General features: G+C 43.6%; 1 protein-coding gene across 2 annotated transcripts in view; it reads left to right on the plus strand.

The window, feature by feature from the left end:
- Sema3c (semaphorin 3C) overlaps positions 1-18,032 on the plus strand; it is a 143,323-nt gene extending 125,291 nt beyond the window's left edge. For both annotated transcript variants that reach the window (XM_003469815.5, XM_063237557.1), the window contains exons 14-18: positions 1,584-1,625; positions 4,784-4,941; positions 9,568-9,635; positions 12,656-12,786; positions 15,074-18,032. In XM_003469815.5, coding sequence (XP_003469863.2) covers positions 1,584-1,625; positions 4,784-4,941; positions 9,568-9,635; positions 12,656-12,786; positions 15,074-15,505 — 831 coding nt within the window. In that variant the 3' untranslated portion in view covers positions 15,506-18,032. The remainder of the gene's footprint in view (positions 1-1,583; positions 1,626-4,783; positions 4,942-9,567; positions 9,636-12,655; positions 12,787-15,073) is intronic.
- The last annotated feature ends 9,457 nt before the right edge of the window (positions 18,033-27,489 follow it).

Here is a 27,489-nt window from a genome sequence, read left to right on the forward strand (position 1 = left end):
TGTGGAAGCAGTTCTTCCCAACTGCTGGATAGGGCAGTTTTGCTTTGTAATTGTTTCACTAAATTAACACACACATTTTACACACACACACATACACACACACACAACTCACTCTTCATATTCATCCTAGAAGTGACAACCATACTGGCCAAAAATAAGGTGATGTACTCAATTCTGAGGTTTTCTTGAAGATAGCAAAAGAAAAAATTCTATATTATAGCACCTCATTTTTAACACTGAAATATCTTTTTATTATCAGGAAATGTTAATTAAGTGAGACTGACACAAACCCAAACACATATGCTATGGAAAATTCTAAAGCAGCATGAGGTGTTCTGATCGAGTGAGAACCACTCGTGGTCTGTTATGTAGCTGTGCTGCTGTTATCATGGTGCATAAACTCTCCGTGGAAAAACAGAGCCTGAGAGAATGCATGTGGGGGACCCGAGTCCAAGAGAGGCTCCCAGACCTTTGCTGAGCTTTCTTCCTGGCGTGCCTGTGATTGATATGACCGCGCCAAGAGACAGGCTCATGAGCCCGGTGACTGCCTCATCACGGTGTGTGTGTCACAGCTCCCGAGGTGAGGCAGAAGTAATGGAGTGTGTGTGAGGTATTGCAAAGGCTCCTGAGGAAAGGATGACTGCGGACGGCAGAGGTCCTCTCTGTGTCGCCCTGATAGACTGCAGAAACTCAGTGTAACTTCCGAAAAGCTGGCACCCTGCAGGGCGGCTGGTCTCAGTCTTTTATGCTTTCATTCGTATCTTCTGAAAAAGTTCCCTCAAGCTCAAATCAGATTGAAGGAACAAATAGTGGTAGTTGCCTGAATGGTTGTAAATTGAAGTGTGCGCGTGTGTGTGTGTGCGTGCGTGTGTATGAAGGATGAGCAGGATTGAATCTCTGTAACTGAGAGTTGAAGATACCACCAGTTTCTCTTTTCAGTGTTCATGGGCACGCACATGCATTTCCAGAAAGCACAATGGTTGAGAGTACTTTGGATTTCGAGATCCTATTCTATTTGAGTTACTCATATAAATCTTCATAGATTTTCATTAGGTTAACTAACTTTTCATTAAAACAAATGTACAGTGACTCCCAGAAGGATTATTACTACAGCAAATTCTTAAATTTTCTCACTCATTCACCTTTATCAAAAGAACTTTTCTAATAATATTTCTTTGTTTTAAGCAATGAGAATTACTTAGTATGCTTCAGCTTGATCCATCTTTCCAAAGCCATGCACTGCAGGTGAACGCTTAGCGACTGCTGTGGTAGAACGTGATGGGGACCGAACCCCTGATCTGTGCGCCCAGATCCAGCCCGGAATCCACCATTTCAATGTGCAGTTTCCAATTATCCCTAGTTTTTTTTATGGCTGTGAAGTGTAGATGAAACATCATAATTGCTCCTTTTTTGTTTTAATGCACTATGTAACTGGTCCCAAAGAGAGAACGAGCTTTATTCAGATGAACATGCACACAGAGAAAAGTGGTTTTCTGAATTTTAACAAAAAGATCATTTATTTGAATTTAAGGTATTTTTAGGGAGTGCATGAGCAACTAACATGATTTTTTTTAATCTTTTAGAGTCACGCTCCCATAACAACCATGAAAATCTCACCCAAGAAGGTAAGAACTGATCATTTTTTTCTGTTATTTGTATAATAAAATGTTTTGCTTTCGTGAGACACGTTCTGTAACATCTGAAAATTTAGTTTTAGTGTTGACAGAATAATGACTACTTTTGAAACAATGTCACGGAAATCACTTTTAATTTCAATGCAGAGTTTACTAGCTTTCAGTGAAAGTCTGAATAGGTTTATTTTTGTATAAAAGTTCATGAGAGCAGAACAGATATACAGAAAGCTATTCCAACATTTTGTGTATCCTGTACCCTCAAATATTATAGTGTGGGAAGCCAACTAAAATAAAAATAATCTTTCTGAAGGAGGAGCTTAGCCTAATGTTCAGGCTGCTACACAGCACAACATTCTCAGGGGCTCGGGATGAGAGATCTGTCCTCCTCTGAGTCCCTGCCGCTCTCACATGCTTGAAAAGCACAGTGCGCTTTCTGTAGCTGTTAGTTTTGAGGAAATGCTATTTCCCGGGGCCTGCAAATATTGGGAGAATTAATACCTTATATCTAAGGGCCCGGGATTTGAGTAGGAAATGTTTGAGCATACTTATCAGGCACCTTCTAATGAATCCCCGTGCCTGTGTGTGAACCTCTACAAAGGCTGGGGCAGGAACAGGCCCATCGATTCCCCGGCCCCGAGGGCCCATTGTAAGACAGAAGTTCTGGGGGGCGAGTAGCATAGGTGGAATGGTGCAGACATCAGAGCGGGGTGATCGTAAATCCCACCTGATCACAAATCCTGGACAAAGCATTTACCTTCTCCGATTGGAGTCCCTACACCTACAAGGTAGCGCCTTTTCCACAAATGGGTTAATTTATAAAAACTGCCTAAAAAAGAGGGAGTTCTACGCGAATCCTGTCCGTGAGACCCTGACATTTATTTTTCTTGGAATGGAGAATAAGGGTTTTATGTGTTTGCACAACTGATTACATAATTCCAGTCCTCGCCATCACTGGTCTGTGAGACCATTGCCAGGCCTGTAGTCGATGGCATTTTATGAGGAGAAATAGATAAGGTGCAGTGGTGCCGGGGTCCTCATCTGTAAAGGGTTCGCATGGTGCCTCCCAAGCGTTTTCCCAAGTCACAAGAAGCCATTTGTCATTGCCTGATGTCCTCGGTGGCTGACCCCAAGTCAGAGCTGTCTTTGAAGTCAGCAGGGAATCCCTGTGTTTACCATGGCTTAATGGAAAGAGAAAGTATCCAAGCAAAATTCACAGTGGACACAAATCCATCTGTGTGGCATCGTAGCCTGACACGAAATTACAGGTTTCAGCCTTCTGGTAGTTAACACATGACATCTGTTTTCAAAATCATGTATCGTAGATCATCTAAAATGTTTCATTGAAAGCTTTAGATGTATGGCAGGGTAATTATTTCACTTAGGAATTCATTTGCAAAACTTTGTACTGCGTTAATTTTTTCATGTGAGAGGATCACAAATTCTGCAGTATACGTATATTTAAATGCCATGAAGCTAGCACCTCTCCTAATACTCACATTATTTCATTATCTATGTTATGCCTTTATTCTCAGTTTGTTTTTGTGTCCCGTATAGCAGAAGGTAGTGGAAATAATCTAGAAAATACTATCAAAGTCTTTCTCAAACCTGTGTGCTTTAAAATTTTTGACGAAGCTGGTACATTCATTGTAGTATTATTTGATTTGCTCAATATACACTTATTTTGAATTTTCTTGTACAAGTGGTTACTATCCCAAAAGGCCATTTTCTTATTATTTGATTGTCTACATGAGGAATCAATTTCAGCCAAAATTCAGAAAAATATAATCGATTGATCTGAAAGCAGTAATTCACTAAGCATAATAGATTTGCATGTGATTCAAGTGAAAATGTATCGGCTGACAATGTTTGTTAACTGATGTTTGCCTCAGCTGTTACAATTAATTAATATTTACTGAGGACCAGTGAGCCAAAACCCAGTCACGGCATTGTATGGGGCGGTGACACCTGCCACATCCGTCTCTTCCAAAGTCTCTGAGGGGTAAATAACCCTGTGGCCCACCTTTACCAATAGGAAACTGAGATGCCCGCAGGTCCCACACAGAATTTGTGGCCGGCCTGAGATTGGGACCTGTGAGGCCAGCATCTGGTACACAAAGACGCCCCCACCACACACACACACACACACACACACACACACACACACACACACACTGGGCGCTGGAACTGAACCCAGGGCCTTGTACTGAGATACATCCCAAGCCCTTTCTCTTTTCTTATTTTTGAAACAAGATCTCTGGTTTGCCCAAATTGGGCTGGAATTCACAATCCTCCCTGAGTGCTGGATTCTAGGCTTTCACCAATTACATTTAATTCTTAAATGTGCACCTCCTTATGGGGCGGGAAGGGTCACACACTCCCTTCCATCAGTTCAAGCTTCAGTCTAGCGCTGGTGCTAATGAGGTAGAGAATGTCCCTCCTTTAGCAAATAAGGAGCCTCCACTAGAGACATGTGCTCAGCGCTTGGGGAGAGCGTTGTGTCCCGCTAGAAACTCAGGAGCAGTAGTGTACAAAGGCTTCTACACCCTGCAAATGAGGGAGGGTGAGCTGTTTATTCACGATGGCTCGGGAGATAAAGATTCTGGACCATGCAGGAATATGGAGATGTATTTAAATATAAATGCCTATATTCTTCCAAATAAGTTTAAATTGTTTTAATGAGTAATATGCGGCTTTCCAAGGTAGACAACATGTTTTTAATCTAATACTATTTTTTCTTCTAAACACAATGTGCCCTTTATTTTAAACCTGACATTTTTCAAATCCACAAAGTAATGGGTTGCCAGACTTGAAAACTAAGAAAGCTTCCTTGTGCTATGTGAAGAAACACTCTTCCAAGAAAGAAGAAAACATTATAAATTTACTGCCACTAGGAACCCTACTCTGAGGAACAACAGGTCCCAGTTCTGTAGCCCGCTCCCTCTGTACACTGCGCTCTGAGCCTTTTTCTTTAGCAGGAGGCTGGTGCCCTTCTAAGAGTGTCACCACAGGAAAATCTGTGTATTTTGGCTTCCTACCCTTGTGCGCTTGGCTGCTCAGTTTTAGTCTGGGTTGGGATGCGTCCCCGGGTCAGCTGCCGCGGGTCCTCGCCTGCGTCCACCTCTGACACACATCCGCTGCCCCTCTTCCAGCAACAGCTGTACGTGAGCTCCAGCGAGGGCATCGCGCAGGTGTCCCTGCACCGCTGCCGCGTCTACGGCTCGGCCTGCGCGGACTGCTGCCTGGCCCGGGACCCCTACTGTGCCTGGGACGGCCACGCCTGCTCCAGGTTCTACCCCACCGGGAAGCGGTGAGTAGGGCATGTGGGGCTGGCCACTTCGCTGCACACGGAGCAGCTGCCCAGGGCACACTTAGAGCAAGGCCCTGATCTGTCAGTTCAGGTCCTCATCCCTTTCCACCCCAGCTCCTCCTCTGCAGACTGGGCCTCCCAGCGCCACCAGGCATTTCCAGGAGCGCTTGGCTTTTTGTTGGTTGGTTTTGCACTTTGCCTACTGATCACGTCTCTTCTTTGTGTGCTTCGCTGAATTCAGCACATCATTCAATGTCACATCCCTTCCCTGCTTAAGCACTTTATAATTGAATACCTGCCCTCCGTGGAACAGAAGATAGTTGGGTTAGTGGGAAGGAGACATTAAGGAGAAGGGAGCTGATTTGCTTCCCAAACCTCACCGACCTCACCTTTTCCCTTTGCGTGCTGAGAATCTGGCTGTTGCTTAGCTGTAGAGGAAAAAGCCGTCTGACCCCCACCGGCTGCCTTTTAACATCCCGGCCAAGGCTTCAGCAGGAATTGCTGAGCCAATCTGCACCAAGTTCAGAGGAACCAGCAGTAGAAAGATGGATTATATGATGACGAATATGCATAATGGGGGCCAACCAAGGTCACAGCTATTTGCAGTCATTGCTGACGAGCAATGGCAGGTGACAGGCTGCACATCTTTAGGACACAGAGTCTGCCGAACACAAATCACCCTTGGATAAAGCATTGTGGCAGTGGTATAAGTGTTGCTCTCTGTGACAGAAACATTCTTATTGTCAAATAACCCCCCTGCCCACTTTCACTAGTCAGCAGTAATTGCTCCTTTTATCTATTAGTGCAGCACATAGTTATCATGTGTAAATAATTTCTAGATGTCATTGTAGACTGTAGGCATGTAACACAAGCAACAACCAGCAAACGAGGAAAATCTCCATATAAAATAGTCTAAAGAAAGAAGGCAGATGACAAAGAAAGAACCTCCAGCTCACCAGATCACGATGGGTACGGCCTGTTAGGGTAGTGGGCTTTGCCAGACAGATGTGCAGGCCTGGGGTCTGAAGGAGCTGTGTCAGCCTCTGCTCTCCTGCAAAGACCTCTGTGTGGCCAACACTTGTATTTACCAACAAATATTCCCCAAAGTAAAATTCTATGCATAGATACATGGTTCTTGCATATTTGAGGGGCTTTAGGGTTTTTTTACATTTTAGAATTTCTACTGAGAAGTATTCCTATATTCTCCCACCTCTTAGAACCTCAGTTACTGTTCCTAAGATATGTATTAAAACTTGATACATGTGTCATTCTAACCCTGCAATTATGAATTTAATAATGTCCTCTTAAAAATACAAAGAACAGAAGTAATGTTGCTGCTCTTTACTATTAAATTAACCTGCGTGGAATTAAACTGTGCATCATGGGTTAAAAAAGAAAGTATTAATCGCCAGGCATGGCAGCTCAGGCCTGTAATCCCAGCACTTGGGAGGCTGAGGCAGGATTGTTGCAAATTCAAGACCAGCCTGGGCTACAAAGTGAGTCCAAAGCCAGTCTGAACTGCATAGAGAGACCCTCTCTCAAAAAGACAAAAAAAATTGAAAAAAGAAAGAGAAAAAATAAAGTATTAGTCATTTAAAAACCTATCTAGGTAGCTCTGCCAGTGACTTAATTCTATCACGAATGTAACCAGTGTGAACATACTGATCTTTTTCCCTCTGGAGTATCTTAAATATTCAGGCATTTGTGTCAAATATTGCAATTTAGCTTCTGTTCTTATATATTCCAGGTTCAGATATGTAATTAGAAATGTTATTTTAACATATGAAATGCCTGAGATTATTCATTTTCAATATGTCTGGCCAGCATATTGGAAATTTCAAGAAAAATATGTATACTATTTAAATTCTCCAAATTCTTCCCAAATGTAATTAACTGGATGCTTACGGAGAATGTGGAGTGTGTTTGCATCGTGTACTGTTTTCTAAATTCCCATATGCAATACTTACTTTCTCTAGAGATTAGGATAATGATGAAGAGAATTGTTTCTCACATGCACTTGCTTTAATAATGTTACCTTCGTCCGGTTTATTCGGTTGCACTATTTAGAATACAAAGATCATTGAAACAATTCATAGGAATGGAAAGCAAACTACACCCTTCCGTGGAGAAAGGATATAGCAAAGTACATCCTTTCATACACTGAAAGCATAAGTTAAATATCATGGCTACATTGTAGCTTTAAAGGAACTTAGTGTCTAATAAACAACCAAACTTCATGGGCTCTCTCTCTCTCTCTCTCTCTCTCTCTCTCTCTCTCTCTCTCTCTCAAGTATCTTAAATATTTGTGCATTTGTGTGGCAATTTAGTCTCCCATGTTATTTATTTTGGATTCAGATATATAGTTAGAATTTCTAAGACAAGATAATCAGTTCAGTCTTCAAGTAAATATCTTTTCTATACAAGAAGAAAATGATTTCGTTGTTTATACCAACGGATTGGCTGTAATGGAGAAAGCATTGGCAATTTGAGCCACACCCCAAATCCTAAATGCACTAGAACATTCCTCTGCCTGCCAGCAGGCTTTTGTGATGCTACGTGGGTGCTATGCGAACTGCCCCAGGAGAAGGCTCTTGATGAGATGATCATTCGAGCCAAGCCATAACCAGGCTTTTCTGCGTATGAATGTCTGGAATCGGATACTCCACATTCAGACTGCCTGGCTCGAGAGTCTGCCCACTCTCAATGACCGAGCCCTCATATCTTGCTGGTCCAGGACAATAAATGTCTCCCTGAGAATGATACTGTTTGTCTGGAAAGCACAGGTGCCCGAGTCAGCCATGAGCACCCCATGGACTCTTCTCTGTGCCCGTCCTCGTGGCTGGTAGTAAATATCACTGTGACTTCAGGATGTACCAAACAGTGCAGTGAAGTCCAGAGGTGGGAGCCATTCTGCAGCCAGTGCTGCTGCGCTTCCTCCCGTCACAGTGATGACCACTACCCTACTGTGCGCAAGGTTGTATAGAAATACATCATTTCCTAAGAAGGGTGTGGCTTTTCCAAGCAGGAATGCTTAAATGACACAAAATGGTGAACCCATATTTCCATACTTAGGTGTACACAATCTGTGTGCACATAAAATATGCACCGTTGTATCCTTCATAGGAGTTGTTAAATTCCTAAGGACTGAGATTAACTTTGTAAGCTTAATAACCACTGTGTAGTTGTAATATGTCTGTCCATTCTGCACATTTTATCTTTGAGGGTAAAAATAAGAAAGATTTAACAATTCAACCCAGTTAAGTGCTAGGCTCATTTGTATGCACCTTCCTCAAAGACAGTAAAGGATGTGACCGTGTGCTCCCAGGATCTGATGATTCCTGTGTCTTCTACTCCACTGTTCCTTCCTTGCTGAGTGGATTTCAATCGCTCCATCTTAATTTGTTACACAGTGTATAATACAACTGAGACTAACATACTCAGTGAATCTCAGACTCAGAACACTAAACGCAAGTAACTAAAAACTTTTCTTTAAATAATGACCAACCTAGCAAGAGTGTAACTAAATTTATGAACTGCCTCATAGTTCAAAAGACAAAATGCAAAGACTGACCCTTGAGTCACCCCTAAACTAAATAAAAGTTTCTGAAAAGTATTTTAGGGGAAATTAGGAAGATTTTGATGCAAATGGAATTAGATTGCATTAAATACATTTAGTGTCTTTACTACAGTGATGTTGCAGGGAGACTGCTGATTCTTGGAGGATACAGGCTAAAACATGTGAAGGAGAGAAGGACGTGTGTGAACGACCTCTCGAGGTTGCCATGTGTGCACACTGCATGCTGACATGTGAGGGAGACTGAAGTGAACGGGCAAAATGCAGTAATTTGAGAAGCTAGTGTAACTGTATTTGTTGTGCTCATATTTCTACTTTTCTGTAGACTTAAAACTTTTCAAAATAAAAACTTGAAAGGGGGATACTTATTCCAGTAGATAAAAACTATTGTTAACTTTACATTAAATCCATATTTTATCTCCATGTCACTTTTGAGGAAAGTTTTAATATATCTGGAATGAGTTGGAAAGTGTTGGTGTGCAAAAAACGTATGTTTGGGCTGGGGTTTAGCTCAGCCGCATAAGTGCCTGCCTTGCAAGCACGTGGTCATGAGTTCAATCCCCAGTACCGATAAAAAAAAAAAAAAAAAAATGTATGTTTACTTAGGAAAAATTTCGTAAGAACAAAGAGGGTAGTGAATTTGTACCTTAAAGATCATCATTTTAGAAAACTTTGGATGAGTATCTGAATCTTGAACGGATCCTAAACAAATTAAGTAAAAGTTATGAGATATTTTTAACTAAAAGTGCACACAGTCATGTAGAGAAGGCAGCATTTGCCCAGGACATGCGTGTACTAGAAGGTGCCTGGCCCTTGCACCATGAGTGGTAGATGGGAAAGACTGAGCTTCAGACAGAAAAGGAGGGAGCCCTCCCACCCGGCCACAGAAGAACTGAGTCAGAGTGAGGAGTACTCACCTCTGTCACACAGACTTGAAAAAAAGCCAGACTCAGGCAATCAAACATCTGCAAATTTAAAAGTGAAACATTTTAAGCAGAGTGTGGCTGGTGGTGATAATTCTAAGTCTCTTTTACCTATTTCTGCACTTACAGGCGAAGCCGAAGGCAAGACGTGCGACATGGGAACCCACTGACGCAGTGCAGAGGCTTTAACCTAAAAGGTATGCAGTGGGGTGCAGGGACCTGCAAGACAAACTTAGCAATGCATGGTGGGGAGCCGGAAGGTCAGTGCCCAGGAAGGGCGGAGACCCAGATCCTCCAGACCAGCCGCCATTTGTGGGTGTGTACAGTGCAATGGGTGTGTGCAGTCACAGGAGGCGCTCAAGGGAGATTCCAAATCCAAAGAAGACTCAGAGGTCAGTGACACTGTAGGCAGCCAATAATCCTGGATGACTCAAGAGGGCAGAGATGATCTTATGCTGAGAAGGACTTTTGCTCTGGAGTGTTCTTTCTCGTTTTAGTAATCTTAGTGTAGTCTTAGTGGGTGGGAGAGGATGGCCCATTCCAGGAGCTAAGGGGAAGTCTCAGCAGGGTGACACCAGAATCCCAACTCTCCATTCATCCCTTAGGGAAGGAGGCAAGTTAGCCATTGTGAATTCAGGGTGCTTAATAAGGGTCCTTGGCCAGCTGGATACCTAATGCAGCTCTTCCCATCACATTTCAATGAGGAAAGGGTCGTAGGGCATTCAAGCATTTCATTTTGAAGAAAGTCTCCCTATAAAAATTTTGGTATTAATTCACGATGATTAAAAGTTCAATGTTATTCATGCGAGTACCAAGAATTATGAAAAGCCCATGTCTGGGACAGCCCGTGGATGTTGAAGCTGGCATTTGCATGTTAGCTGGTAGGTCTTTCACAGAGGCTAGACTTAATAATTTTCTTAACTACTGTTTTCCTTCTCAAAAAGATTACTTTTAAAAATTTCCTCTGGGAAATATATAGAACAGTACTCACTGAATGCCCATAATATAAAATTTACTATTTCAACTATTTCAACATGTGAATTTCTGCAGAATCAGGGACACACGTGATACCCATCCCAGGCACCACCTAATGTTTTTAATCTTCTTAAACTGAAATTCCCCACCCACATTAACACTGCCTAACCCTCCCCCTTCCCTTCTGTCCTTTGTGTTTGTCATGAATTTGACTGCCCTAGAGACCTTACACCAGTGGGTTTGGCCTTTGGTGACCAGCTGTTACCATTTAGTTTGATGTCTTCTCGATGCATCCAGAATTTCCTTCTTCGTACCGGAATTCCCTTCCTGTCTGACACTGGGTAGCATCTGGTGAATGCAGGTGCTGCATTTGGTTTGCCCACCTCCAGCACCAGACCCCACAGCGCTCCCCCCCTTGGTTGCAGGGAGTGATCTCGGGGTGAACGATGCCCTACTACTGTTGACGGTCGGCCACCTGGCTCACAGCTGCACTGATCCCTTCCTTCGGGTCCTGGCAGAGAGAAGCCAGGCTGTTACATTTTTCTCCCTGATCCCTGCCCCTTCCTGAAGCCCTCCCACCTACTCACCTGCGTGCTGCAGAGGGGGTGCCCACATCAACTCAGACTCCCACTTCTGACCCATTCATGCCTAGGCATTGCTGTAGTAAAGAATGGCACTCTCATTACTAACCCCCTAATTATAACAAGTAAATTAAGACGAGTTTTTCTTCATTATTCTGTATACTGCACAAAGGCTTCACATCCCGTCTACTATTTCTGTATTATTGAAAGTAATATAGAAGAATGAAACTCATGATCTACTGTATGTCCAGAATGAGTTCATGTTCTCTAAAAATGAAGAATGAATTTGAGGAATAATAGAGTTGAAGAGCAGAAATATATATTGACAGAAAAAAAAAAAAAAAAAAAAGCTTCTGTCTGAGAGAAAGAAAGAAGAGGTCCAGAATAGGTTCCAAACGTTCTGTGTTTTCTCTGGATTTTTATAGAGTAAAACCATGAGGTGAGATGAGTCTCCACTGGGAAAAACTGGAAATTTGCTATGTTTAGCCAATAAGATTAATAGCTCAAGTAAAATTGATTAAATTGGGAATGAATGGGGAATGGAATCACACAGAAAGTGGGCATTCTTAGAGATCAGAGACTCCTCTGGGATTGGGATGGTGAGTTTTGGCTTCTCAAGGTTATCTAGATTTAATGCCTCAGGATTATACTTAAGGCTGTGGTTGCATTTGTTTTGACTTCTGTCCCAAGATCTGGCCTAGCAAGCGGTGTGTGTCTCCTCCAGGGTCATCAGACATCCGGTCCTCTGTGCCAGCTACTTCGAGGGCCCAGCCCTGTCTGACTGCCTTTAATACTCCTAACTAGCTCAGCTGCCTGTAACAAAAGTTTTATAAAATGTGCATTGGATCCTATTGATACTAACATTTGTCATGGTGTTAAGTAAGAGTATTATCAGGTAAATAATGCTTAATGAGTATTGATGTAGACTTTAGGTCAAACCCTGAATTAAGTGCTTTTTCTGGGATTGTCTCACTTAATGCTCTAAAATCCATAATAACCTAGAGGCTATCATTACCCCTGATTTGTGAATGAGGATCCACTCCATGTTTAAACCTCCACATTATTACATCAAATCTCCAACTGTTTTATTACTTATATTAAAAAGTGCAAAACTCTTTAATCCATGTGTTAGAAGAGAAGAAAATGCAGGGCTAGAGAGATGGGTGAGTTGTTCAGGGTTACACAGCCATCAGGATTTCCCGCTGTTTTCCTCTGACTCCAAAGACTTTCTTTTCAGCCTCTGTGTGCAATGTGGCCACCCTGTACTCCCTGTCCTTCCCCGGTGCCTCTGAGTGTGGGCTTGAGGTGGGATAAACCTGTGCGGCCCCTGCCAGCTCTTCACACTGAGCTTCTTAAAGCTCACAGCCTGAGTTTGCTCAACTGAGAAAATCTAGTTACCGCAACGCTGTTAAATCCTCCCCTTAGTGAGCAATCCGTCTTCTGTTAAGTGTGTTTTCCACATAGCGTGACCCACTTTTATTTTTTATGTTAAACATAACAGGTAAATCCTGCAGAATAGTTTGCCGGTTAAATGATTACTTTCTGCTGATTCCTATATTGGGTCATAATTCTATAAAGAGAAACAACCTCATAGAAAGAGCACGCTCTAAATTACATTATTGTGCTCTCTCTCTCCTCCCCCTTTTATTTTTACGTTTCAGGGTACAGAAATGCAGCTGAGATTGTTCAGTATGGAGTAAAGAACAACACCACCTTTCTGGAGTGTTCCCCCAAGTCTCCGCAGGCCTCCATCAAGTGGCTGTTACAGAAGGACAAAGACCGGAGGAAAGAGGTGAGCAGTCAGCATGCTGCAGTCCACAGGGCTGTGGGAACGACCTGAAATCACAAGCCATCGAAAATGCCAAGGCAAACAGACCTTCTTTTATGACTCCAGAATGGCGAGTCCACTTCTTCAAAACGCTCTGCCCCCAGTGTTGGTGGGTTAACTAGAAATCCCTGTCTACCCACCTCTGAAGCCTGGTGGCTGCAACAGGAGCCTGGACACCAAGACAGCAGTGTGATGTGAGGAAGCGATTGTAAGAGAAACAAGATGTGTGCAAACCCAGAGGTCAGGTCCCCACACAACGGCACCTTTGTGCGGTTACAAGATAAAAGGGGCTCGAAAACACGTTCAGTTTCCCTCAGCAAGAAATCACACTGAACTGTGACCTTTATGTCAGAGCGTTTTTTCTGCCCCACGATAATCTATTTCTATTGCTTTATTACTCGTAATTCTCAGGTTTCCCTCCGGTAATGTACAGAGTCCTGTGTGGAACCGTGGCCTTTACTTAGTGACATGGAAAGAACACCTTAGGTTTGCAGATAAAAAGACAGGTTCCAAGGTTTTGCTGATTGGAAAGAAGTTCTAAAAAGACATGGTAAAATGTCAGAGTGAAATGTAGTGAATGGTGAATTCCACAATATTGATGTCATACTATCCTGATAAATGAAGAAAAAAATGTGTGCATACATGGAAAGCCTTGGGAAAGTCTAAAATGCACTGCTACTAGTGAAACATTAAGTTGAAAGAGGTATGGGCAGAATAGGACCCCTCCATTGCTGCATTCTCTTCTGCAGGAGACAGTTTTATTTGTTCATATTCAGCTAATGAAGGGTATGTAAAATGCATTTATCTAGGGCACAGAAACTACACCAAAGTAACTGAAATATTGGTTTGATAAGAGAAAATACTTTCCACCTCTTAGACCTGCAATCATGGCATACTCTTGGATCTTTAGGGAAATGTATGCTGGGATCCCAGGATCTTTACTGGGATACTAAAGGGGAGGTTGCCGACCATGCCAAGTCAGGAGATTTAACTCTCCGGAGGAATGCGGGACCTCCAGGGGTCAGAGCCCCCTTCGAGCCCTAGAAATCTGACACCTAGCACAATTAAATTTTTGAAAAGTTACCTGTGATTTTTCTGGAAGATTTGTTATCAAACAAGACCTTTTAGAAAAAATGTGGGTAATGATAGTAATTTCCCAGCAAAGTAACCTGGAATGGAACCCACGACATGTGACAGTGATTCAAATGAGTTCTTAGACCAGTACGTGGGCATCCGTCCACCTTTTGGCTTTCCTGGGCCACAGATACCATGCGTGACAGAGTGAATGTGTAGGTATAAATAACACAACTTTCTCCAAACTTTTTATATTGTGATTATAATGTTTCTAGGATCAGTGATGATGAATATGTAGAGTATCATCAGCAAAAAAATAAAACCTATTCAATACACTTCCATATTTCCTTTATCACAGCTGTTAAAACAATCTATTTGTCTTAATGATTTGGCCATTGCTGTGAACAAAATACCCAAAGCTGGCACTTGAAGGAGGGCAGGATTATCTTGGCTCCCGGTTTTGGCCCATGGCCCCAGCTCCAGGGCAGGAATGGCCATGGTAGAGGGCGCTGGCAGAGGGCAGTGCTCATCCCACCCACACAGCAGGAAGCAGAGAAGGGCAGAGCCAGGGACCAGGGACGGGGACCCCCCTGTCTGGGTCTCCTCTGCGGGACCCACTCTGCCAGGCACTGGCCCCAGCAGCCTGTGGGGTGTGGGACGCCCCCAGGGGCAATAGGGGTGCATGCCGCCCTCACAGCCCAGGTGCCTTTTCACACAGGAGAGTGGGGACGGAGGCATGGTAGACCCAAAGCGTAGCACTATTTTAACATTTTTAACTTGCCAAACTATTTCACAAAATAGCACAAGCCTTGGTGGTGGTTTAACAATTAAACAAGACAGCTGCCCCTTAACCTACTTAACACTGCAATGCTGACCTGCCCAGGCATGTGCCGGCCAGGGAAAGGAGTGTGCAGGTCAGTTGGAGCTGTGATACCGGGAATCCTTGCTATTCACTGGGTCACACAGGTGCGTGCAGGGTCCCATTGTCCTGTGCAAACATCTACCATTCCAAGAAAGGCTATGCAACTCACCAAAAGTTCCTGACCATCAAGGAAGAAGCCAGTTCGTCCTCAAGCCCAGGCCAGATTGGTGAAAGGCCAGCTGTAGTTAGTCTGTGGGCCGACTCTTCTAGCCACTTCTGTCTCAGCATGGGGACTCCGCTGTGCTTCCTTCACAGGTAAAGCTGAATGACAGGGTCATCGCCACTCCGCAAGGCCTCCTGATCCGCTCCGTCCAGGATTCCGACCAAGGCCTGTACCACTGCATCGCCACGGAGAACAGCTTCAAGCAGACCATCGCCAAGATCAACTTCAAAGTGCTGGATTCAGAAATGGTGGCTGTGGTGACGGACAAATGGTCCCCGTGGACCTGGGCCAGCTCCGTGAGGGCTCTGCCCTTCCACCCCAAGGACATCATGGGTGCGTTCAGCCACTCAGAGATGCAGATGATCAATCAGTACTGCAAAGACACTCGGCAGCAGCAACAGCAGCAGCAGCAGCAGCAGCTGGGCGAGGACGCACAGAAGCTGAGAGGGGACTACGGCAAGTTAAAGGCGCTCATCAATGGCCGGAAGAGCAGGAACCGGAGGAATCATTTTCCAGAGTCCTAATACTGCCTTCCGTGGGGCTTCCACTTCCGGTAACAAATGCTCCATCTTTGATGAGCAAGTGCTGGGCAAAATACCTGTGCTTTTCCCGTGAGAAATCCCTGACAAACGATGGTGGCTTTCTCCTCAGTGACCTTTAGGTGGACTGAAACGAGCATGCATTTTCCTGTACAGTATCGACCAGCACCAGGCACGTCCTGTCCTCATGGTGCATATGAATATTTAACTTAACCCAGATTTTATTTATACTTTTAGTCATCTTCTCTTCAAAACCAACTTGGTGGCTGCAGAGGAGGAACTGTTGCGTCCTGAACTGAACAGGGCCATAACCCTGTGATATGTCTTCCCTGCTCAAAGGGTTTGGGTTTCTAATTGTCAGCGATTTTATGAATGAAACCGATTCCCATTCATAACTTTCACATAGTAAAAGTCATATAAAAGCATGTAACAGAACAGCCATGAAAAGAGGTAGAATAATAGCTCAATGACAAGAAAGCATCTAGATATTGCATAAAAACATGAATGATTGATAAAGAGGAAATGATAAATTTATATGCTTCCAGTGAAATTTAATATTCTTTTGAGTTTGTTAAAACTGTCGGTTGCTGATAGCTGTTACTGATCTTCTCAGTCCAGGAAGATAAGATGGATAATCTATACCATAAGGATCTTTGAAGGCAGTTATATGGGTGACACTTTTAGGTTTTATATAGTTATATTATCATCTTCCAAACAAAAGCACTTTCCTTTTATTGGAAGTTATTTAAGTTATTATAGACTTAAATGTAAACTTAAAATATTTAATTGATTACTGTTTTGATTCTAATTTTCTTGTCTGTGTGGCAACTTAAAAAACAGAAGAAGAAGACATTTTTACAGCATCAGACTTCTCCATGAGGGGTGACACCGTCAATATCAAAGGAAAAAACAATATTATCAGGAGAATTTATAGCAAATATGGATAGTGTTCGTACCTCTCATAACTAAGTCTGGCAATTAAGCCTCAGTTGAAATAAACAGTTTCACATATCATAGTGACTTTTAGACAACATTTTATTGTTTTATACTTATTTATAAAGAAAGGAAAATATATATATGTGTGTGAACAAAAATAGACATTCTTTATGAAGCTCTCAGATGTCTATGTTTGTTCTTATTATATTGTTTTTTCCTCCCAAATAGTCTTTGAAAAGGATGATAGTACCTATCTGTGTTCAATGATCTATGAATGTAAATGTGGCAAGGTTTGTGATAGATAAGTATCTTCTAATTGCATTTGGGGATAGTTCTATTAAAATAATTTAATAATAAAATTATTTTCTCCAAATTAAAACTTAAGTAAGAGACATGTGAGAAAATTTTCTCATATTTTAGTATTTCTTTGAAAAACACAACTTTTGTATTATTACTTATTTTTAAGACATTTTTGTTTCTAGGTCAAAACACAAATTGTAGCCCTTACCTGTTCAAAACTCTAGTACAAATATTTATTTCTAGTTAGTAACTCATGAAGAAATAACCAAGACAGATAGCTCACCTTTTTGAACATTGCAGTATAAAAGCCCAGGTAACTAAAATCACAGCTGAGAATGTAGGTCCGCCGTAGAACACATGCTTAGCACGAAAAGGTTCTGCATTTGATCCCACTTTCAAATAATGTAAGCCTAAAAAAACTAAGATATTGAGCCAAAGGAATGTGGTCATTGGTTAGAATCTACAATTGTAATTTATTTATTATGTAGGCGGTTATAAATTTCCGTATTCTAAGAGGAGGCATCAGTATTGCAAAAGGAATTATTCAGATGCATACCGTGAATGATATGCATTCGTTAGAAACTATTGTCTCAGATGTATGTGATTTAAATAATCTCTACAGCAGTTTATTAGATAAATGGCTTTCCCACTGAAGAGGTTACATGTGTCCCCTCCTCTACATGTACATGTAACACCGTAGGTCACTGTGGAGCCCAAATTGCCCCTTGTGTTCGTGGTCACACTGTTCACTGTACCGAGTGAAAAAGTCAATCGTGTTAGAACCACAGCTCCCTCCTTCACAGAGGCCCGAACTGAACGGGGAGACGGCAGATGGTGTTTAGTTTTATATCATTTGTGCTATTTAATGCCTTCTATTTTGAACGATGTTGAATTGTACATACTTGTCTTCCTTTTCTTTTAAAACTACACAAATTCTTCTCGAACACGACTCTGCCAAATATAAAGACAGTTTACTTTCCAAAAATTCTGTCAACGTATACTGAGTATTGGTGGTTGACTGGTTTTGTTATATGTAATTTGGCAATGGAATGGCTTAACATGTTTTCCATTTGTATTGTATATAGAATTTCCTAGAAATGCACTTTCCCCCTCCCAGAGTGTAGGTTTGTGGAGAGATTCTGGCATAATGAAGCTGTCACTTCAGTCTATGTTTGTCCTGTGCTGGAAACACTGAATGTGGTTTTCACACTGACATTTAATTGGATATTGAAGGAATCATTTGTCTGGCAAAATAAAACATTCTGACTTCCCCCAAGCATGTCTTTAGCTTTTCTTTTATAATGATGAATTAAATTGATGGCAGACCCTACTGAAGTCTAAATTTTAAAGATTTTTTTTTACCTACCTGTTTTTGTGGAATTAATGCATCTAGGTATTCCAGAGTCTAGCAATTCCGGGATACACAGGTAAAATGCTTATGTGCCAGTAGGCTTCATTCAAATCCATACCTTAGAGACCCCCACGTGTCACCGTTCTCTGTGTGTTTCCAAGATGTTTGTAGGTGTGCAGCAGTCCCCCCCCCCCCCCGCCGCCCAGTATTGTATATTTACCCATGTCTCCAGACAGTTCTTTAAAACGTTTTTGCCATATTTTCTAACATTATAGTTTAGGACTGCATTGACTTTGGAACCATCTACCTGGGTTTGAATCCAGACGATGGTTTAAATTCCTCTCTTACTTCGTTCTCACTAGGAACTCTTCCCCATCAAGCATTAGGACAGAACATGTGCCACAGTGAGTGTTTAAAAACCATCACAGTACTTCGCCTTTGGGGAGCTGACATCCCGCTAGAACAGGCAGGAAGCTTCAAGTTCATCGCCAATGACTTGAGTGAGAAAACTTCTAAAATGACGGGGGAAAGCCATGAGTGAATGCGTAATCCTACAGACACATCTGAGGATAGAACGCGTGGGATTTCCCTCGCATTTATGGAACTTTACTTTTAAAGGACATGTTAATGCGGTTTTATAATTTCGGTATTTCTGAAGTTTTATTCCCCTTTTCTTTTTAAAGAAAAAGATGGTGGTTTTCTCCCTCTCTTCTGCTGTTGAAGTCCAGAGTCCTTTATTCTGCAGTCTGATAAAGCCAGTTAAAAAGCAAGGTCTGCACAGACTAACTAAACAAAGCTGCTTATTTAGCCAAGCATTAAGTTTTTTATTTCAATCTCAGCATGCCAACAAACCTGTAGAAGATCGTTAGAAATCATTAATGAAGCCATAGGAGATTAATAGCCGTAGATCACATAGAAAACAGGTAATATTTAAAGAGTTCATCCTATCCTCTTTTAAACTAATTTTTGCACACTCAACCCACGCTGCAAAATCAAAACAAATCATAAAATATTGCTGGCCCTGTGAACTTCCTTGTCAGTAAACTGTTTGCTCCATGGACCTCTGATACATATCAGTCATTTTTATGGTTTCATGGCAATGCAGTTGCCATGGTGCACAGGTATGGGGAGTTAAAACAGTCAGCTCCAACAGTTTAAAAAGCAACGCCTTCTTCATTCCAGTGACTCCAATGCATTTGTCCGTTCACCTCATAAAACCCTACTCTCCACGTAGTTTGAATTGTGTATTTCTCAGGGCTATTAGGTTGCTGTGCTGGAGTGTTACTTACATAATGTGCTATTAAAGAATGGTATTATAACAAACACATTAAATCTGTTTATTCGATGGAAGGTTACCTCACAGCCCCCAGGAAAGAACATGGTATATTTCTAGTCATTAAGTGGTTTTTCCTCTCTTGAGTTATTCATACAAAAAAATGTCTTCCAAAGATTTTACGAGAACAAAACTGCAATTATTTCTGCAAGGCCCAAATGTGTATATGATAGAATTATTATGAAAATAAAACTCTTCCCTATTGTTTCTCTGGATAGTTTTCAATATAGATACAGTCTTTGGCTTCAGAGATTAAAAGAATTTCCTTCTTCCTTACATCTTTTCTTAATGGCATTGCTCCAAGTTTATGTAGGAGAAACAAGTTATAGATTCAAATTCACTATTAGTGATTTGGAAGTACATCAGAATTACCTCCACCTCTTTGCTATGCCCTGAATAGGCCTACAACACTCCTTCTTTGGGGTGGACAGGAACTGGAAGGTGCTGTGAGCTGTGGTTTGATATTGACAGTTCGTCTCATGTGTAGGAAAAATGCCCCATGGGGAGCAAACAAGAAAATAGAGACCCTTCCCGAAACTCTGTGCAGCACTGGTGATTCCGTATGAGATTTTTGTGTGTCACAGAGCAACTCTATTCATTATTCAAAAACTAATCTCAATTTTCAATTCAAATTCCTGTTTGACCTTTTTCAATTGAAGTGATATAACCCAAAGTCTTTCCCTTGTTCCTGTTTCCTATCCTTGGGTCCTGGCCAGCAGGAAGCCCAGTTGTGGTCACCATGCCATACACTGGGCCTTAATTTTGGTTCCTGAACATCCCCCCAGGTCGGAGCAAGTGCTTGGCTCCTCTGCCAGTTGACTTCTTCACCTACCTGCTGATCCTCGAGGTGCTGGGTGAAGCTGGTTCTCCTGCAGCTGCCTGCGCCACCCTGTGTCACCCTGCATGTCACTGTTGCCACAGTGGCCACATTGATTGAGTAACAACACATTTGCCACTGGCATCCATTCTGTCATCCTTATCTGGACAGCAATCAAGACCACACTCCATGCCACTGAGCCAGGTGACCTTGGTCCTTCAGCACAGTCCCATGATGCACAAGTCACACACTCCACAGAGCCAGGTGGGCATCTTAGGACAGCTGGAGCAGGCCTGGCAGCAGCTGCAGAGTTCAAAGACAGGCTAAGGGGTGCACATTACCCCTGGAGGTCAAGGGGATCACAGACCAGATGAAGCTTGTTCACAGTGTACAGGTGCTGGGCTCGTTGAGGTGGTGGACAGTGTGGGCAGGTTCAAAGCCTCATCTCTCAAGAGCAGCACCTGCAGTCAGCCACCCCAGGGCAGCTGGAGCTGAGCTATGAGGCCAGAAAGAGAGCCAGGGCTCATCTCCCTCCCGTCCCCTGAGATGGAGGACAGCTGGGTGTGGTCCCACTGTGTCCTGGGGAGAGGTGCCCCCTTTCTGTGAATTGGAGGTAGGGGAGCTATGACATCATTCATCTGGGGTGTCCCAGCAGCTTGAGGGTGTGGTTAAGTCATGGGTCCAGGCTTATTACCATGGTTATTTACCAGTTTGTGCCTTGTGATTGTGCTTATAGCAGTGAATCATTTTTTAAAATGAATTTGATGTGTCCTGCACTTGGCAGTCAGCCAAGTATATAGGTGTGTCACCAAGTCATTTGACTTCAACACCTGCACCCAAACTTGGGCCACCTTCTGCTTCATAGGATGCACTGGTGAGAGCCTGAAAGGTCACACTTGGTGCAACATGGAATCACTAATAGCCTGTCTTAGCATGCTCTACATAGGGCTCCAACTCTGAGCTGCATTCCCAGCCCCCTTTAATTTCAATGTAATTTTATTTTGGCACAAGAACTCACTAAATTGCCCTGGCTGATCTCAGTCTCAAACTTGCAACCCTCCAACCTCAGCCTCCTGGGAATGTCACCACCTGGCTTCTGTGAAGGTTTCTCTGCATTGTGACATACTATCTTCAATTTTCTGCTTTCTTCCAGGAGATTCCAAATTACACAATTTCAGTCTACTTTATAAATGAAAAACATGAGAGTCTGTGCCACAGTTAGTCTTACCCCAAGGTAAATGGCTTCCCCAGGACCATACAATTTGAAAGGCACAGTCTGGCTCTGAACTTCAGCAGCTTTTAAACATCATCTTGGAGAATCTCTCAGAGTATCCCTCAGGAAAGATCCTGTGGGTAGTTTTGATAGCAAACTCCATAAACATGATTTTCAGGGCCCTTGGGTGGTAAATTCAGGCCATGCATGGTACAAGAGGCCTGGCACTGGATTTTGAACTCACTGCTTCCTAAGTTTTTAGACCTGAGATCTTCATAATATCCACCTCACAGGGCTATTGTCAGACTGAGATGGTTCGTGGAACATGATTAAACTACCTCCCTTAAGGTGAACACCAGATCAATGTTGGATGCTTTTACTACCAGGAGTGGGGCTGCACACTCACTGTGTGGCAGGAACAAAGTAGGCATGGAGATCACAGCAGAGAACAGAGCAAAGTCTCTTCACAAACAAGCAGGGAAGAAAATGCATGAGTAAATAATTGGGTAATAGTCTGGGATGAGATAATTGCTGGGAAGAAAACTGAAGCTAAAGAGCTCCTGCATATGTGAGGCGAGAGGACATTCCAGGTAAAGCAGCATGCACATCGCTCTAGATAAAACAGTGCTCGCAAGTCTGAGAAAAAAGAGCAGAGGGATGTGTGAGAGTGGACGACAGTAGAACAGAACAAGACAGAGCAACCAAGTCACTTGGGTCCCGGTGACCATGGAGAGCATTAGTTTGCATCTCAGGGTCCTGTGAGTGAATAGGCTGACAGGAGTGAGTTACATCCAATGCCAGGTATTTCTGGCTATACTTTAGTGGGCTTTGAGAGAAAAAATGAAAACAAAACAATCAATCAGGAATCCAAAACAGATTGCTGGTTTAAATGTTGACTTCCATTCACCTGAAACAGTTAACAATAGGTCTCCCCAGAGAGCATTTTGGAGAACAGAGCAGAGGTGGAGGCAGCCCCACTCACCTGAGGGCACCTGAGGAAAGAGGAGCTCCCCAGAGGAGGTCAGAAGACAGCCTTGCAGCTGGAGCTGGCCCAGGTGGTCAGGAGGAAGCAGTACGCCTAAGCTCCAGAGGGAGAAATGGTTAAAACACTAGTATCAGGAAACCAAGCAGCCATGGCTGTTGATCCAGGGGTGTGGAGGTGACTGTAGAAGCAGCTGTGTGATTTGGACAGAGACGCTATGCAGAGCTGAGCTGAGCTGCTCCCTGGCCCAGTACCCCTTCCTGGCTTGATTTCCTGGAGAAACGATGCACTGTAACCCCGAATTTAAAAACCAGCTGTCTGAGGGCATGAGGAGGGTGAGAGAATGGAGGCCATAGGGAAGCGCACTGTCCTTGTTCAAAAGAGTGGGACTGAAGCCTTGAATTGGAGCGGCCGTCTCAGCACCGAACGGTGTCTCCAGGATTGTCAGCACCCTCACAGGACCCCACTGCAGCCCGGATCCCATCCAGTTTCCTTCTCAGAGCCGAAAACTATGGATACTGGAGGGTAAAACTGTTTATGGAAGATGAATGTGATGATGAACAAGAAGGAAAACAGATTTGTCCTTGTTGCTCGCTAAGGAGCCTCCCCTCTCCCTGCCACAGCACCCCTAAAACCACAGACTTGGGTCTCAGAGAGATGTTTCCAGCCCATGAAAAGCACTACAGTTTCATACACTCAGAGATTTGTAGCTCTTGTTTTTCTTTTTTAATTGGTTGAGACGAATTATAGAAATGTTTTACAAGCTCCTTGGAAATGCTTTCACTGAAAGCAAACAACGATGAAATGACTTCTTTTGTCCTTTCTGCTGGTCCCACATGTTAATCTATATTGTGTTATGGCACTCGCCCTGTACCTCTCAGATAATTGCATATAATCTACTCTTTTGTTACTTGATAGCTGTGCCATAAACTTTAATGTGAACTATTTTTAATCCCCAGTACCTAGGACTGCAACAGACACCTAGTGTGTGATTGTTAGCAACTATGTGAACTGAACTTGAGGCTTTCTCTTTTGGATGGTAGATGGTGAACCATTCTGGACACTAATATAAGATATCCATAACACTATTTACTGAACAAATGTTTCAAAACATGAAAAGTAATAGCCTTGTAAATCTGTAGAATTTTCAACATGGTAAGTAGATAGCTCACATAACATCATCAAAAAGAAGCCAGTGATTGCCTGCAAGACTTGACATTAGAGAATAGCAAAGATCATGCTGGGCCGATTGCATGTAAATTGCATAAACATTGTGTAATGTGACCTGCCACCCACTGTGGACAGAGGTGGGTCAGTGTGAGGAACCTGAGGATCAGCAGTGCTAAGGAAGGGAGAGAACAGAGGCAAACATTCAAGCAACTGACCAACTGATGGCTATGCTACTTCCCAAAGAAACTTGAGGGGACGGAGACGGTTAAGACCTTGTAAATCTAAAGCAGTTGCGGAGTTCCCAGTTACTAGAGTGGCCAGGGGATCTGTGTGTAGGGTTTGAAGCCCACTGCATATGGTCAGTTTTGTCCCAGTGGGAAGTTGCCCTGCCTGTCCTGTGTTTGTAGAATGACTCACTGGCACCCCCTTGAGGAAAAACCTTTGCATCGTTCACAGTTGCTGGCAACAAAACTCAACAGGCACAGGGGTGTTGTAGATAAGATCTCCCCTCTGTGAGAGGGTCTCCTCATGTCCAAGGTTAGACTGAGAGGTGCGCCTAGGGACCCTAAGAAGAGCACGGTCCATAGGCCTCATGGATCCGCCGGGTTCCTGAGCCCCAGCCGCCTCTGACCCTCCCACTGGGGTCCACGGGCACCTTTAACTTCTGACACTATACAAAGCTCTCTGCTTCGCATTCTCAATGTGTCACACCGGCCCCACACATCCCAGCTGAAACCTCCCATTTTTGGTGTCTTGCCAGTCTCAGGACAGCGCTCTCCAGGCCGTAGGGGAAGACAGAACTCTAGGAATCTGGACAGTGGAGACTGTGGGACCTGGTCACTGTGTACCTGTCCACACAGGGAGAACCCACTCGCTGTGGAGATTTCAGTCAGCTGGATAATTACTGAGTGCCTTGTCAATGTCTCCACGTGATAGTTCAGGAATTTTATAGAAGAATAAAGATAATGACAGTGCAAATAACACTGCTCTCCAGCGCTGTGGTTCATCTGTCCTCATGTTCACAACTAGAAAACAGGAGTAAACAGGATAAACTCCACATCTACCACTTACGGATGAAGAAGCCGAGGCACAGTGTCAAGGAACTTGACATGGGTGAGAGTAGCAAGCACTCCCAGCGGTGGTGCTCTTTGCTCTAAGGAGCCATCCACAGGTATCCTAGGAGGGCGGTAACGTTGCTGATGATTTTGGCAGGAAATATTAGTGTGATATGCATAGACTTCCTGTTTTGTCTTCCTATCTAGAAACATTCGCTTCTGCGGATAGTGTACCCTTCTCAGATGCTACCAGGATATCTGTTAACCAGCAGAGGAACACAGCCATTGGGATTTTTCAACACACATTTTTATCATAAGAAGATCAATGATGAAGACTAGGATGAAAATATTATCTATGTATAGAAGTGCTCATAACATCTAGCCGAAAGGGTTTTAGACATTCTGGGGACACATTTAATTAATGAAGGGCTTAAGAATTCAAAAAAACAAAAATCACGCTCAGGCCAGAGCATCCATTGTCAGGGCACAGGGGAGCAGCTGGAACCAGAGAGGAGCCGTGCTTAGCTGAGTGCCCGGTGTGGCTCTGAACAGGCCGAGGACAGGTGGGCCGAGTGGGTGGTCCATGGCTGTGGGACACACTGCTCACAGATGATAAACCGAGATGCTAGAGAACTTCACACCCTCTGTACCAAGCCCAGGCCTTCAGGGTGTGAGTATAGTGCTTTTTCTGTGTACACAAACGACCCAGAGACACTGTTATATTGTGCAGAAAAGTGCACACAAGACAAAAAAGCAATGATTCTTCTCGGCTGTCGGCATCCCGTAAGAGCAAGCATGAATTTCTGGAATTCCAGATCCCGGCCTGGCAGCGGCTCAAGTGCCCTGTCTCACAAGGCCAGATGTTCTCCGTGGGGCTCACTTGGCTTTGCTCAGCTGGACACGCGCTGCTGCTAAACAAGGCCAAAAAGGAAGAGCGGGGCTTTTCCTCAGCCCACAGTCCCCGCTGGGGGTTATGCAGGGTCACCAGCGACTTTCTCCAAATTTCTCAAGGTCCTGGAGAACCATCTTTCTAAAAGAATCAGCCTCTTTCTAAGTAAGTGCTAAGAGGGAGGCCCACGGCCACAGCTGGAGAGGACAGAAACCTCACCTGGAACAAGGCACTGAAGTCCACTAGGGCTCCCGTGCCCCTCAGAAGGCCAGCTGCTGACCACTGGGCATGCGGTGCTAAGCCTGCCTGTGCTCCTTCCACCCCCTCCTCCCCTCTCCCAGGTCCAGCGCTGCTCACTCGGGAACCTGCACAGGAGTCGCCTCAGAGGGAGGCCTGTCCGTCCACAGTTTGGGGACCCTGTGGGAGAATACGTGTCCCCAAGGCCTTGGCTCGCTGAAGAGCTGCTCTCCTCTCTTCTCCTCTCCTCTCCTCCCCTCTCCTCCCCCCTCCCCTCCTCTGCTCTCCTCTCCCCTCACTTCCTCTCCCTTCCCCTCCCTCCCCTCCCTCCTCTCCTCTCCTCTCTTCTCCTCTCCTCTCCTCTCCTCTCCTCTCCTCTCCTCTCCTCTCCTCTCCTCTCCTCTCCTCTCCTCTCTTTCGAAGCCCACGGGTCATCCCAGCAGCGGGCAAAGAGAAGCGGACTGTCGTCCTGGGCCCTGACCTGCAGGCAATTGGACTGCAAATCCTCCTGCCCTCAGCAGCTCCCACCCAGAAACTCTGAGCAAGGCTTCTGTCTTGCTGCATAATTGGCGATGGAGAGATGGAGGTAAACTCTGAGGAAAAGAAAGCTCATTTTTCTCTCCTTTTCTCACCCTCCTCTACAGAGAAATTCTTTCTTTCTTTCTATAAACAATTACTATTCAAACACAACAGCTGAGGCAGACTCTGAGAACATGCCATCTCCTTTCCTGTGGAGTGGCTGCCTCCTGGGGGTAACAGAAAGATCTCTCCCCAAGATCTACCATTTCAGAGTTTTCCAAAAAATGGCTAGATTTATATGATTGTTATACTAATTTTAAAGACTGAGCAAAATTATTCTCACTGAGATGCTACCTAAATTGGATTAAGATATGAGAAAATCCGGTGGGGAGCAGGTGGTATCTTAACAACTAGCCCACAAGCTACAGAGCTTTCCCGCATCACTCTGCCCATGTCCTCAGTGTAAATGCTGCCCTCACCACTAAGGTCAAGTTATCCTACGTCAGGTCACCGGATACAGAAGTGGGCAAAGATTTACCTAATTTGCCTTCCGCAGTGCCAAAAGGGGCCACCGAGAAATTCACTGCCAGAAGATAGCTGAGTTACAAAAGAATGACTCAACCCAAGGAACATTACCGAGCGAGAAGGCTGAAGACCCCTTCGTTCTCTAGAAATTTGTATCTCTATCATGGCTTCTCTTTATTTTTGTCCCATAGTTCATTTTAGATTTGTTCCACAGACATTAGATCATAAGTCTGCTCTAAATGTCTTTGATCTCTTGCATATTGTAATAAATTATATTTAAAAATAAATATTGGGTTACACATGGGTGGGGAGAAATATGACTGCATTATAGATTTTTCAAGAAAAAAAACCCACATGTAGAACTTTTAAATGAAGAATAAAATGATAGATTGATAGAGTAAATATAGTGACCATCTCTGATATTTTAAGAAATGTTTCATAAGTTACAGCTATATTGAGCAAATTTCTGCACTTCTGAAGCAATCTTGCTTGCACTTACGAAACAGTTACAAAGCAGTGTTCAAAATGTAAGTTGGAAGAAAGCTGAACAGCAGAAATAGAGGTGAAAAACAGGAAGAATCTCTTGTAAGTGGAGTGGAAAACCAGTCCAGGCAACAGAAAAGAGAGCTGTGGAACTTCCGC

The sequence above is a fragment of the Cavia porcellus genome, unplaced genomic scaffold, assembly GCF_034190915.1.
Source record: "Cavia porcellus strain 051 isolate PalLab524CR breed Dunkin Hartley unplaced genomic scaffold, mCavPor4.1 scaffold_2, whole genome shotgun sequence".
Classification (NCBI taxonomy): Eukaryota; Metazoa; Chordata; class Mammalia; order Rodentia; family Caviidae; genus Cavia; species Cavia porcellus.